We start from the raw sequence: 12,919 nt of genomic DNA, 5'->3' as shown, positions 1-12,919 counted from the left end.
CTGTGTGATCTTCTGCATCCAGCAGAGTTGCACTTGAACAGGCGCGAATACTTGTCAAAAGGACCCTCTGTAGGGCTCGAATTAAGATACTTCGTTAAACCCCCTAATGGCTGCCTAATAATTGTCGTCTTAACATTTGGGACACGAAATAACCCTTATTTTTCATGCTGTTGGCGTTTGGCAGCCAAAGCCTTGAAAACCAATCAAGCTTCCATACTCAAGTCATTTTTAGTTAAGCTTCGACAAACTAGTGATAAAGTCTAAAACTGGTATTTCGGTTTAGGTGTTCGCGTTGTTTTGTGTTGTTGTGCAGTAACTTAAAATCTTCTCAAATTTGCTCACCGCTAAACTCTATTAGGAAGTGCGGGCTCGAGCAATTATCAGCGCAATTTAGAGAATGAAGCCGCCCTATAGCCAAAAGGTTCTGGAGACAAGCTCGGAGATATGTGGGTAAGAGCCAGATGGGAACTCAATAAATATCCATCCTTATTGCTAGAGTAAAATTTCTAAACCTATGGACGTTCCCCTTACGAGGAAATGTACGCACATTGTGACCGAGTGACCTTGGCATAAGAAATTGCCTTAAATTCCCTTTCAAATTCCTTAACCACTATTCTTGGCAATTTCTTTTTTCCGTACAATTGCTTTGGACCTTAGTGAAAATGGACATGTCCATGGGTGAATCGTCGGCGCCACTGAACGACAGCGGTGTGGACTTCGGCAATGAGACACAAGCCTTTGACTTCCTGCAACTAATACTTGACGATACTGAACTGCAAGTCGTCGGTAATGAATACGCTAGAGCTTTCTGGTATGGAATTGTCGTGGTAATTGGCATTGCTGCCATCTTCAACATCATCCGGGTGATAACATTGAAGCTGCGGTATGTCCTTGGCTAAGGAAATGAAATTGAAACCGTCACTGACAATGACATACAAATCAGAATCAGAATGGCTGCCAAGAAGCAGGTGCAGTCAGCAAAACCAAAAAATATTGTGATGCGAGCCATTGCCTCCCTCACCGCATTGGGTCGAGAGATAGCATATCCACGAATTTCCCCAGCGAGCGGACCTGCTTGGTTCAAAGTTCCTCCATTTGGCACAATCTTACTCCTGCTGGCATATCTTGCTTTTGTTCTCGTTCTCGAATTCGGTAACAACAATGTGCCTGGTGGGCAACACTACACAGCGCTCGGTATTCGGGCTGCATGGCTCGCAGTAGCCCAGGTCCCGCTTCTGGTTCTTCTTGCCGGCAAGTACAATCTCGTTGGTCTGTTGACCGGAGCTTCCTATGCGCGCCTGAATGTTCTCCATCGCTGGGTAGCTAGAATGCTGCTGCTTCTCGCGACAATTCATTTCGGCACTCAGAACTACGGATGGGACGAGTACGGTTTGCGGAAACTGGAATGGTCAACCGATTCATGTCCTCCTACGGGCATCGCGGCTTATGCCATCCTTCTCTGGCTCAACCTGAGCACTATTGCACCTTTTCGGCACTTTGCATACGAGTTCTTTGTGGTTCAACATCTTGTCACATTTTTCGGCTTCATCATTGCTGTAATGATGCACTTGCCGAGCACTGCCTTGTATTCCCGGGTTTACATTTACATCCCGATCGCGTTGTGGTTCGTCGACCGCGTCGTTCGATCTTTGCGCTACTTCTATAACAACGTGCGGCCCGGTCGCGCAACCCTCGAGGCCATGGATGGAGATGTCACCAGAATTCGGGTCACCAGCAAGCAAGTGACCAGTTGGGCTCCTGGCGCCTATGTCTTGCTCTCCATCCCGGCTTTCGGGTTTGGTCAATCCCACCCAGCCACTATCGCCTCCGCTCCTTCCTCTCACAACAATGACCTCGTTTTTATTCTCAAGGGCCATAGAGGATTTACAAATCGCATCTTGAAGCCCGCCAACGGGGAGGACGATGCCGCGCCCACAAAGTCGTACTTTGCATTGATAGACGGCCCATACGGTGGCCAGCACTCCGACTTCGCTGCCTTCGACACCGTGGTCTTGATCTCTGGATCCACTGGAGTGACGTTCACTCTTTCCATCCTCCTCGATCTAGCCCACCGTGCATCGACGCAGAGTCTCCCAGTGCGAGCTCTCGAGTTTATCTGGGTGGTGAAGAACGTCTCCTGGATTAACTGGATCTCAGACGAACTGACTGCTGCCAATCAGCAACTACGCGCGGCGGGCATTGAAACCACATTCAGTATCTTCGTCACATGCGATAATACTATCAGTAACTTTTCGACGGAGAAGGGCAACGCATCCGGATGCCAATGCGACAAATCCCTTGGACCGTGCTGCTGCATCGACGTAGTGGATGACGCCGGAATTGTGCCCTCGAAGACTGAAGAAAGTGCGGGCCCTGCGGGCTGCAGTGACAAATCCGACAGCATCCTCCCCTGCGCGACCCTCATCTCTGGCCGTCCGTCGTTCAAGCCGCTGCTCTGGCGCTTGCTAGATGACGCGGAGGGAGAGACAGGCATTGCGGTATGTGGGCCAGTGGGTTTGAGCACGACTGTCCGGAATACAGTGGCGGGGATTAGCGACCAGCGGGCAGTGCATAAGGGTACCGGTGCGCAGGGCATTTACTTGCATGCTGAGGATTTCTCCTTATAACTGGAACGAATTATTTGCTATATGTACTATATCCCGTTGCCGTTTTTCAGTCAATCAAACCTTGCCGGCTTTTCATTTGTAATTTGAATATGATCAATTCTTCCCAATCTTCTCTATGCTGACGCGAAGTTGTAAATGACTACGGTCGGTCACTGAATCGCGAAAGTGATGCAGTTATGTTACATTTTAAAAACACATCTTTTGCAAATAGACGGGTACTTTCACTCTCATTATCAGACTTGACTGGCGGCATATCGATTGATTGTCAGGTCTGAGGTTGCAACACATCTCGATATTGCAATGAATACCTTAAAAAGAGAGTCTGAGAGTCCACGCCAAATGCTCGAAATGCGCAGTACCTCCTGGCATCAATCTCGTCTCAGCGAAATGCATTAACTATCAGGGTTGGTCAGGCCAATGATGACCATATCGAAGATGAACGTCAAAGATACGCTCAAGCCTCCTTGGCAGCCGCACACTATCTGACACGCAACCCTTAAATAATGTAAACTTTCTTGTCCGGGACTTGCATCACCATCCCAAGACACACCCATTTTTTTGCATGAGTATCTCAATTCTGGGGACTTTGATCTCTGTTGACGTAGCCATCTAGGATCGCCATAGCACAATCATCTGTCACTGCCTTCACTCCACGCAGGAGGAAATTAATTAGGTGCTTTTCTTGGTTCGGATAACGCCAGCTAGATAGCAGACCTCTAATCGTCCCAAATTATCCAATATCCAACGAAAGCTGAGTAGGAGTTGTCGTCGAGATTAGTGTCCTCACTATTTTGGTGGACCAAGCACCTAGTCATACCCTTTCCGGCCGGAGCTCAAGCGACATCGATACAGGGATAAGCCACTTAAACTTCCAGCAATCACTCTATCAGATATCTCAAATTCCCACAACTACTCGCTCTACAACATTAACAACGATAATTATCGCACGCCAGAACCTGAGAAACAATTGAAGGTGTCGCATAGTGCCGATTATTAGTTATAACTAGATACAATAGCATCTTGAGAAACCGCTCATATCCTCTGGCAGCTGGGAGCTTCGAATATCAACTTCTAGATTCTTGCAATAAATAGCGGCCAAAATGTCGTGGTTTTGGAATTTCTACGAGTTTATTCTCTCATTATTCTGGTGCGATGACTGGTTATCTTGCATTCGAGGTGCTAAAGCTAACGGTGCATTATAGGTCGTCTGAGGTATGCCTTTTGGATGGGACTCAAATTCGCCATCTTGCTCTCAGTTCACCTTGCTAGAACGATATACATATTGGATAGTACTGATAGCAATCATAGATGGATATAACTTTATTGGGATTGCAGAATGCGGGCAAGACTTCCTTGTTACGCGTCCTTGGGGTATGTGTATTTCGTACTATACCAGTATGTTGGCCAGTACTAACCCTTGTTTGCTTAGGGGGGTGAATTTACTTCCGAGTATGTTCATTTGGCAATTTTATTGGCGGAGAGTTTTAGCTTATGAGTGTAGTTCGATTCCAACAATCGGCTTTTCCATGAAGAGGGTACGCAAGGGACGTGTCAATATTAAATGGTAGGTTTAGTAGTCTTCACGAACTATATAAGAGATGGTTATAGTATCAGAATGCTGACAGGATGATATGTAGCTGGGATCTAGGTGGGCAGCCACGATTTCGGTCAATGTGGGAACGATATTGCAAGGGTGTCAATGCTATACTGTAAGTCCGAAATTCTGTATTCAATGGCTTCAAATTTAACTTGATTACAGATTCATAGTGGATTCGGCCGATCCAGCGACACTACAGATTGCTCGCATGGAGTTCGAAGCTCTCATCTCCAAGCCTTCTTTAGAAGGTATTCCCGTTCTCGTACTTGGAAACAAGAACGACTTGCCGGATGCGTATGACGTCGATAGTGTCATTGATATAATGAATTTGAAAGCTGTCGATGATCGGGAAGTTTCTTGCTACTCTATCAGTGCCAAAGAGCGCACCAATGTTGACGCTGTGCTAAGCTGGCTGGTCTCTAAGTATGTACTTCTCAAATGTCTTCCAACTCCGGCAATGTACATAGATCGGACTAACAGATGATAGGGCGTCATAAATATGTACAGACAGAAACATTAACTTCAAACTGGCGTGGGTGTGGCATACCGGGTTGCTTAACTTTAATCATTTCTGTTGGCATTTATTTTGTACATTCTTCGCTTTATTTCCTGGTTGTAGCATCCTTGTTTTGCCAGCTTTACTCAAAACTTGTTTGTTCGCGTACTGAGTTTCTTTGGTTTTTACATTTAAGTCACTTGTTTATAGACTTTTCTCCTTCGTTTAATTTGCTTTTTGGGGTTTTGCTTGTCTGACTGCGTTGCAATGTGGGTGTAAGAGGAAGAGGCATTGATAAGTCTGGCAATTCGAGGATACGCAACAGCCGTCCTTGTTTTCCAGTCGTCATGCGTATAGTAGCTTGGACTATTGTTGTCTCGAATTTTGAAGAGGAACGGTGTATGTCGTCATTTTGGTCTTCTGTTGGTTCTATGCGTGTAATAGTTTGGTCTGGATCTCATCAATAATTGATGCTTAATTAATACTATACATTGTGCATTGAAGTATCATCCCAGTGGCGAGAACAAAGTATTTGTTGCACTACTGAATCACCGATCAGTACGTTTTTGGTGTGCGGCTTCGGTCCAACGACGTAATGTTAAAGGTATTTCATTGCTCTACTAAGACAGCAGAGGGAATACGTGTGCTATTCAACTACTAATGCTAATGACATACCATTTGACAACGCATTTACGCAGTCATTTATTTTATTGCTTTATACTACCATACTCTACATTTTGTAAATAATACGACAGATTGCAGAGATAAACTGGCTATCCGCCAGCAAAGCACATGCGAACCGGAGATCGTGGCTCAATACATTACGCTGTAAGTCCTTTATCCTACGATTGGCTTGTTTGCCTAACCCAAATTAGGGACTTTACGAGGACGGCAATTGGAAGTAAATTGCACAAGGAGTTCGAACGGTCGGAGACGTCTACTAAATTCGGATAATAGATGCGATTGTAACCCCCGCCGTCAAGCTGCCTTCCGACAGGTCAAAAAGGACGGCCGGAACAAAGGCAGATTTTTCTATAGCTGTGCGACTGGCAAATGCAACCTTTTTCTGTGGGAAGACGATGCGCGCCTACGCGAGGGGGATGCCAGATCAGCCCTGGCGCGATCGCGGACATTGAAGGCTTCTAATGTTGCGACCACTGGTGGTATACCGGAGCAGGCACTGAAGCAGAGTTCAATGAATATGCCACCGGTCGCGAGTGCTCGTGCAGATTCTACCGCTGGATTGTCAATTAGCTCGGACAAGACAGTCGATGATAATGATAAGAAGCTGCTCTGCGTGGCCGCCGATAAACGTGAGATCTCCATACGCAACGAATGGGCTCACGTACTCACCCAAACTGGACCGCGACTTGAAGAACTCGAAGCCGAGAATACGAGACTGTTATCTCGGAGGGAAGAGCTAAGCGAAAATATTCAACGGTTGCGGGATCAAATAGCGGGTGAGGAAGAGAAGTTTTTGAGCTTAAAATCGCGTCGCCGGGATCTGGAACGTCTTGTCAATAGTAGAAGGTGACTTACATCTAATCATTTGCTTTCAGCGTTTATGTTGCTTAGTAATGGTGGACTTTCGCTCACATTTCCAAATTAATCAGAGCGATTGTCGGGAACTACGGTAAGGATTGTTTATGTTACATTACACAATATTGTCCAATTCAACGATTACTGTCAGATACAAAAAAATCAATAATAAATAGCATTCCTCTGATTTAGCGGACACTTTTCTTCCCTTCCATCGTCTCTCAGCTTTGGGGACAGGTATTTAGGAGATGTGGAGATTGGAAGACAAACTTCTCCTAGAAGTTGGGTAACGGCAGTTTGCAGTGACGTTGTTGCTACAATGAGTAACCTAGACAGCCAGTATACTTATTGAACAGCCTTTAAGCCCCCTCCCAAATGTAAACTGGCGCCAATTATGCGACAGACGAACATATTCCAACGATTCTGGTCCCTTCCATGCGGCTACTGCGTACTTGAGATCTATAGTCATGCTTTCGGACTCACAAGGATTTAATTGAAATTGAGCTTCGATGACCGAACGCTATTTAGATGACATATAATGCATTCTTAATTGCCTATTTTCATAATATTCACATAATACTAACTAAACATTAAATTTTGACACATACTATCCATCCCCCCAGCCCAAAGCATTATGCACAGTAATCAACATGAGCAAATCATAGTAATAGTAAAATAGAGCTTACAATATCGAAGATCATAGAACTGGTATCACTGTCGTTCATCTGGCCGCAGTCGGCGAGCCAAGATCCACAAGCCTGACGCCTCGCATGTATCGCTCAAAGGCTGTCATCTGGATTGAGCGCTGCATCTGCCTCCAGCATTCCTCCATATCAAAATCGATCTCGGCGCATCCGATTTTTGCACCATTCAACCTGACAGGAGAAGCCATGTCGTCAAATCGAAGACCAAACTTGTTGTTTTCCAAGAATTCTTTCCGAGTGACGGGAAACTCAATGCGCGTGCGGCAGTTGTAGTTGCCCTTGTTGTCCAAGCGCTTCCAGATAATAACTCCCGTGTACAACTGGCCAACAAGGTGCTCACCATTGTAGGTATACAATCCAGTCTCTTCATAAGCATGCCAATCAAAATCCTTGCAGAAATCCACAAATTCTGGCACTTGAGCGATCATCATGCTGTTGCCCCGAGCCGTGTCTAGATCCTGGGAAAGCTTCGCCAGCGGGACATCATACAACTTCACAGGATTCGGAGAATATTCCTTCACTGCAGTGACAATGACTGTCTTGACATGATAGTCCAGGAGTAATGTAAACGCGTCTTGACAAAGTTGGTTGAGGTTCTCGTAGTACCCGTTCAGAAATAGCGTCGTAATTTCCCGCCGATGGGGTGAAAGCTCAGACTCAACGGCAAGCGACGAGCACGCTGACAATCGTGATCCTTTATAAATATGCTTCATCTTCTGATAGCAATACTCCAGGTCTTCAAGGCGTTTCTCGTGTGTCTTCGGGGTGGAATCGATAAAAACGGGGGATCCAGTCTTCAAAATCGTGTTCATCATGAAGTTCTCTATGGCATTCAAAAATGGTGGTCGGACGTGCGACCTAATTCTAACGACTTTAGAAAGCGAATTGTAGGACACAGCTGGCACTCTAGTTTTGTTATAAATCGTCCAAAAAAAACCCCAGCAAAATGGTAACGTACACTGAATTTGCGAAACGCGCCTGCGAAAGATGGTATTGCAACTCTGAGAACTCACCTGAGTCGAGCTTGACAAAGTAGTCCTCATAAGGCTTGAGATCGGTCGCAATATTCAATGCGTCGACAAGAGGACGAACTTCAGGCCAAGGATTGAGTATGAATGATTCGTCTAAGGAATGGTTGACATGGTGATAATATGCTTGCGCTAGCGCGGAATAATCTCTTAAGCCGACATTGTATGTATACTCGTTGTTGGACAGATCAATATCACTATACGGCTGAGTCAATTGACTGCTGACAATGTATTCGGCCGACGCCATCTTCTCTTCCCCCTCCTCAAACTGGGACATGGACCCAATCAGCTGCATCGACCAAAGGCTGTTGTCATCGATATTAGACATCGTCTTTGCGGCCCAGATTTTGCTGCCGGCGACGGTATTATCACGCGGCACGGTCAGGGAGCTAACATCACAAAGACTACTGCAATGTGTAATTCCAATGCTAGACTGTTGCAATTCAATGGGTGCAGCTGATAATTGTGGAACATACCAGATACTGTGGTTATCAACTCCATTATCGGTCGGCAAGTTCATGTGACGAAAATTGAAACGGCTGCCATTCGAAAAGACGCTAGTCTCTATGTTTTCCGCAGTAGGCGTATCCCGTCCTCCAGAGGAGACCACAGAAGAACTGCCGCTCGCAGACTGGGAAGCCAAAGCATCCCGCGTATCCGTAAGTTGTACTAACCTGCTCGCGTTGCTGTCGACTGTAAGCATGATAGAGTAGAAGCGTCTTTGAGCGGCTGACGAAGAAATCCGTACAGAAGGTACAAAAAAAATCAGGAAAGAATGCATTAAGGCGTTACGGAACTGATATATAAAAGACCAAACAAGGACCAGATTCCCAGACCGTAAGAATTCAGGCAGCCCTGATAACGACGATCGCCTGAACAGGGACGGTCAACGCTAACCACATCCGACTGTCACCTCAGAACGGACTATCATGCCTATCAGATTACTTCGGCGTTCGTCCAGACAAGGGCCGAAATGACAGACCTATGGAACAAGACACACACATTGAAAGTTCATTGAGGGCACAGCTGGATAGGGACAAGCTCGACCGCGTTTGGCATGCCACGAGGACAGGACGATCAGCCGTACCGCAAATACTGTCATTGAACAAGGAATCAGATAAATTACTTTGAGTGCGAGGACAAGGATGCGAGCGAGGTCGACTAGAGTATTATTCGACCACGATCAGCAAGAAGTAAACAAGGAAGTTTACAGATGTCGGGTTAGGGTCTATTGCCACAGCCTCACACTCAATGCATGGGATAGGGTCGGTGAATATCGCATGACGAGCTTCAACTCTGTCGATGTCGATAGCCAGGACATAGAATACAAATTTTTGTCTATTTCGGGGCAATGTACCGGTGATGTTAGGTCCACTGACGAGTTGTGGAGGGTCACGTGCAAAACCCCGGCATCGCCTCGGTACTCCGGCCGGACCTCCCGCCTTGGGTGACGTGGATTTGAACTAGGCAGTAGATTCTCGGATGAACGCGTCATGCTCCGATAATTCCCGGTACATGACATGCCAACAGTGCCGGAGAATACCCTGCACGCCGGGATTCTATGTGTGCCGAGAAGCAGTACTGACACGCGAGCTCTTTCCTCCACTAACTCGGATGTCTAGCAAATAATGTACTCGGCATTGACCAGAACTTACGATATTATTTTCGTGATCACAAGACAGGACGATCAGTTGACATTGCCAGCAAGCACGAGTACAATGGACTGAGGAATGAGTTGTAAAATCCTTTGTATATGCACTAACGCATGACGCAAATAATTATATGTGCAAACAAAATGTAAACAAATGAAATTCCCCCAATAAGTCTCGACAAACAAGTATAAAGGCCCATCAAACACAAAATCATTCAAATGCTAATAATAACAATATATAAAACAATATAATGATCACACTAAAGCGCAATACGACAATAAACAGTGCTTAGATAGGGACGAAAGCAATTAACCAGATGTAGGACTCCTAACAACAAAACAAAACAAAACAAAACACAACGACACAAAAAATGATAGATAAAAAGACAAACCTCATTGAAACTTTTTGTACCAACCCATAACAACATATATACCGTTTCATTTATTGTCAATCCAATAAACCACAAAATTATCATGTCGACTTCCGCCATCCTCCATTCCAGAACACGGTTGCGAGGTCTTTGGTCGCCGTGAACGCGTGGTTGATGTGGCCCCAAAATCCTTCAGGATTCTGAATATCATCGTCCATCTCGCCGTCGAAATCATCATCGTCGTCGCTATCCACTTTTGGCGGCATCGGGAGAGATGATGACGATTCATTCGAGCGCACGCTAGCAAACCGCTGGATAGTCGATTGGGCATCACCGAGATTCTCCCCATTGTACACATGATCAGCGTGCTCGCTCGACGGCGCGTCGTCTGTAATACTGGTACTCGGCAGTATGTCGTTTATCCGGCCCCGCGCCAAAACAACACTGTCCCGCCGTAAGGAGGCAATCAATGTACTGTCCATGTCGACAACGTCTTCGTCGTCCGACATTGTGTCTGAGTCTGAATTAGAGGCAAGATCTGGATGCCGGTTTTCAGCAGATGACGAATCTTCCAGGTAGCTAGTGTACGGCTGCGAGACCGATCCAGCAAGATTCGAATTAGAGGACCGCGATGCAAGATATGATGACGATGATTTAGATGCAAGTAAAGTGGATGAGGAAGATGCAAGGTTGGACGTTGACGATCGAGATGGGCGAAGATATGGCTCTGATGGGATGTGATTCGATGACTCAGTCGGCGTGGCCTCCTCCTCATACCGACTGTGAGGTGTGTCGGTGCTACGATGTCTGTAATGATGGTTCGGCGAAAAGTAATCGTCATCGTCATCATCGTAATCAGCCTCATGACCAATATCTACATCGTCAACGCTTTCATCGTCGCCCATTGAAAAATACGCGGATGGGTGTCGAGATGAAGACTGCTGTTCCGACTTCTCGTCTGGCTCGTGGACATATTTTAGCTTCGTAGCCGGCAGCTTAGCGATTGTGTGTGGTTCAAGGGAGGCTGGCCGCTGGAACGAACCCGACCCAGAGCGAACCATCAGGAACAAGCCCGGCTCGTCCTCATCTGCATCTTCATCGTCCGTCGACGTCGCAGACGATGTGCCCGACATATGCACAAAGTTCAAGGTATCATCGTCGTCATCCTTAGCCTCAAGAGCAATGCACTGTTCGACCCGATCGCTAAAATGAATGTGCTTTGTCGTCGCTGGCTTCTGTCCGCTTCCATTGCCAAGAGTTAAGCGATCACTAAAATTGGCACTGCTGGCCGCGAAACTTCTGGCAACGAGCGTTGAAGGAAACCGCGGGTCTCGTCGTTCAGGTGCAACTATATGCGTGTATGGCGGCTGTGGAGATGAGTAGGATGCTGTTGTTGGAGTAGTGCCCGGAGCCCGCAAATGTCGCTGGGCCTTCACTGAGGCGGCGGCTTGCTTGAGAAGATTTGACGACGAGACTGACCGCGCAAGCATGACCTCAGAAACGCTCCGTTTCTTCAAAATCGGCTTTTTTGCCATTGCTGACGCTCGAACTGGAGGCGATGGGACGCCGGCATTCAGTGACGCGCCGTTGTCGTTTGGTGATGGCGAAATAACGGAGGGCGATTCCAAAAACGTCTTTGACTGCGTATACAATGGTCCATATAACCACGTCACATCATAATCTTTGAGCCTAGAGGGAGAACTCACAATTAGGTGGATTCACACAAAAGAAAAGAAAACTTGCGATCTCTTTAAGAAGATCGGAACGTGCACGAAATAAAGCGAAACAAGCATAAAGTAAAGGAGAATGCTAACCAATTCACGCTCTCTGGAGACACAGTCTTGAGATTATATTTTGCCTTTGTCCACGTCCGCCAGGACGCGTTTTCGAGGCGGGCGCTGTTGGCAACGTCTTTGCGACGGAGGACGATGTACCTCCACGAAGACGAAATGTCGGATTCTTGCCAGTTGTGAGAGAGGTAGTCGACGTGGCGCGACGGCTCGTACTGGATCACGGAGTCGTCGTTGGCCGCGTACAGAACATCCGGCGCGGCAGAAAAAGAGAGCGTGACGGGCACTGGTGGGGTCGTGGCCACGGTACCGGTCGGCGTGCTGTCGCCAGAACTAGGGGCCGATCCGACCTCGACGTCTACCATAGTTTGATCGAACGGAGCCTTGATGACTGGTGAGTCAGGCAAGGTGAAGGAAGTGTCGACCGAAGTAGCGGAAGACGCAGAAGAGGTTGAGGCCGCGTCAGACAGTAGCAGCAGATCGGGATGGTGCAACGCGTCTGTGATGAAACCGGAGGCGTGCGCAGGAGCAGCAGTACCAGCAGCAGCCTGGACAGGCGGCGACGCGGGATCAGCAGCGGCAGAGAGAACGGAAGACATGCAGCTGTAAGCGGAGTCGCCGACTAACAAGCAAGGCCACTGGATACGGGGACCGGGGACACAACGGATGAAAGAGACGATGAAGAAGAATGTGGAAGATCCCAGGCGCAATGTTAGAGATCAGAAACTAGTTGTAGTGGTGATGGGAGAGGGAAGATGGAGGAAGTAAGCAACGAAAAAGGAGGTGGGAAGGTGGTGAAGCAGGCGTTGGCGTGGGGCGAGCAGCGAGTGAGCTTAGAGCTGGAGCCAGAATTGGAGCCAGACCGATCAGGGATAATTGTTCAGATTTGACGTGGGTCGTCCCCATCGCTGCGCCTAAAACTCCCGCAAACCTAAACCCGCTCACAACGCATTCGCAATCGCCCTTCCAAAATCAAATTACTATGAAATTCTTGGCCCCCTGAAGCACGATTATTTTGGTCTAATCATAGCCACAGGAGAATTTAAAGTTTGAAAATTACCCTAACCTTAGGATAAGGGTTGTGAAACCAATCCCTGGCGGTTGTTAAATGTGATT

At 47.1% G+C, this 12,919-nt stretch overlaps 5 protein-coding genes across 5 annotated transcripts; 3 read left to right on the top strand and 2 right to left on the bottom strand.

Annotated features, from left to right (window-relative positions):
• The first annotated feature begins 427 nt into the window (after positions 1 to 427).
• Positions 428 to 2,853, top strand: V1513DRAFT_454468 (ferric reductase NAD binding domain-containing protein). Its single transcript, XM_066899388.1, has 2 exons — positions 428 to 883; positions 944 to 2,853. Exons 1-2 carry the CDS (start codon positions 663 to 665, stop codon positions 2,625 to 2,627), a joined length of 1,905 nt encoding a protein of 634 aa, XP_066750583.1. The 5' UTR covers positions 428 to 662; the 3' UTR covers positions 2,628 to 2,853.
• An 874-nt stretch (positions 2,854 to 3,727) lies between these two features.
• V1513DRAFT_428198 (P-loop containing nucleoside triphosphate hydrolase protein) lies at positions 3,728 to 4,721 on the top strand (the record flags this gene model as incomplete). The annotated part of the gene is made up of 8 exons (XM_066896264.1): positions 3,728 to 3,774; positions 3,830 to 3,839; positions 3,936 to 3,998; positions 4,057 to 4,076; positions 4,129 to 4,191; positions 4,265 to 4,336; positions 4,387 to 4,647; positions 4,712 to 4,721. The coding sequence occupies 8 exons, from the start codon at positions 3,728 to 3,730 to the stop codon at positions 4,719 to 4,721; spliced, it is 546 nt and encodes a 181-aa protein (XP_066750582.1).
• A 625-nt stretch (positions 4,722 to 5,346) lies between these two features.
• On the top strand, positions 5,347 to 6,718 carry V1513DRAFT_454461 (uncharacterized protein). The gene is made up of 3 exons (XM_066899387.1): positions 5,347 to 5,548; positions 5,596 to 5,621; positions 5,678 to 6,718. Exons 1-3 carry the CDS (start codon positions 5,513 to 5,515, stop codon positions 6,252 to 6,254), a joined length of 639 nt encoding a protein of 212 aa, XP_066750581.1. The 5' UTR covers positions 5,347 to 5,512; the 3' UTR covers positions 6,255 to 6,718.
• A 262-nt stretch (positions 6,719 to 6,980) lies between these two features.
• On the bottom strand, positions 6,981 to 8,694 carry V1513DRAFT_386139 (uncharacterized protein; the record flags this gene model as incomplete). The annotated part of the gene is made up of 2 exons (XM_066895235.1): positions 6,981 to 7,869; positions 7,922 to 8,694. The coding sequence occupies 2 exons, from the start codon at positions 8,692 to 8,694 to the stop codon at positions 6,981 to 6,983; spliced, it is 1,662 nt and encodes a 553-aa protein (XP_066750580.1).
• Positions 8,695 to 9,698: 1,004 nt separating this feature from the next.
• V1513DRAFT_454456 (uncharacterized protein) lies at positions 9,699 to 12,622 on the bottom strand. The gene is made up of 2 exons (XM_066899386.1): positions 11,828 to 12,622; positions 9,699 to 11,702 (listed from the first exon to the last, which is right to left on the bottom strand). The coding sequence occupies exons 1-2, from the start codon at positions 12,400 to 12,402 to the stop codon at positions 10,115 to 10,117; spliced, it is 2,163 nt and encodes a 720-aa protein (XP_066750579.1). The 5' UTR covers positions 12,403 to 12,622; the 3' UTR covers positions 9,699 to 10,114.
• Positions 12,623 to 12,919: the final 297 nt, after the last annotated feature.

This window comes from Lipomyces chichibuensis (genome assembly GCF_038497645.1).
Source record: "Lipomyces chichibuensis strain CBS 12929 unplaced genomic scaffold V1513scaffold_74, whole genome shotgun sequence".
Lineage (NCBI taxonomy): Eukaryota > Fungi > Ascomycota > Lipomycetes > Lipomycetales > Lipomycetaceae > Lipomyces > Lipomyces chichibuensis.
This window is presented reverse-complemented; position numbering and strand designations above follow the sequence as displayed.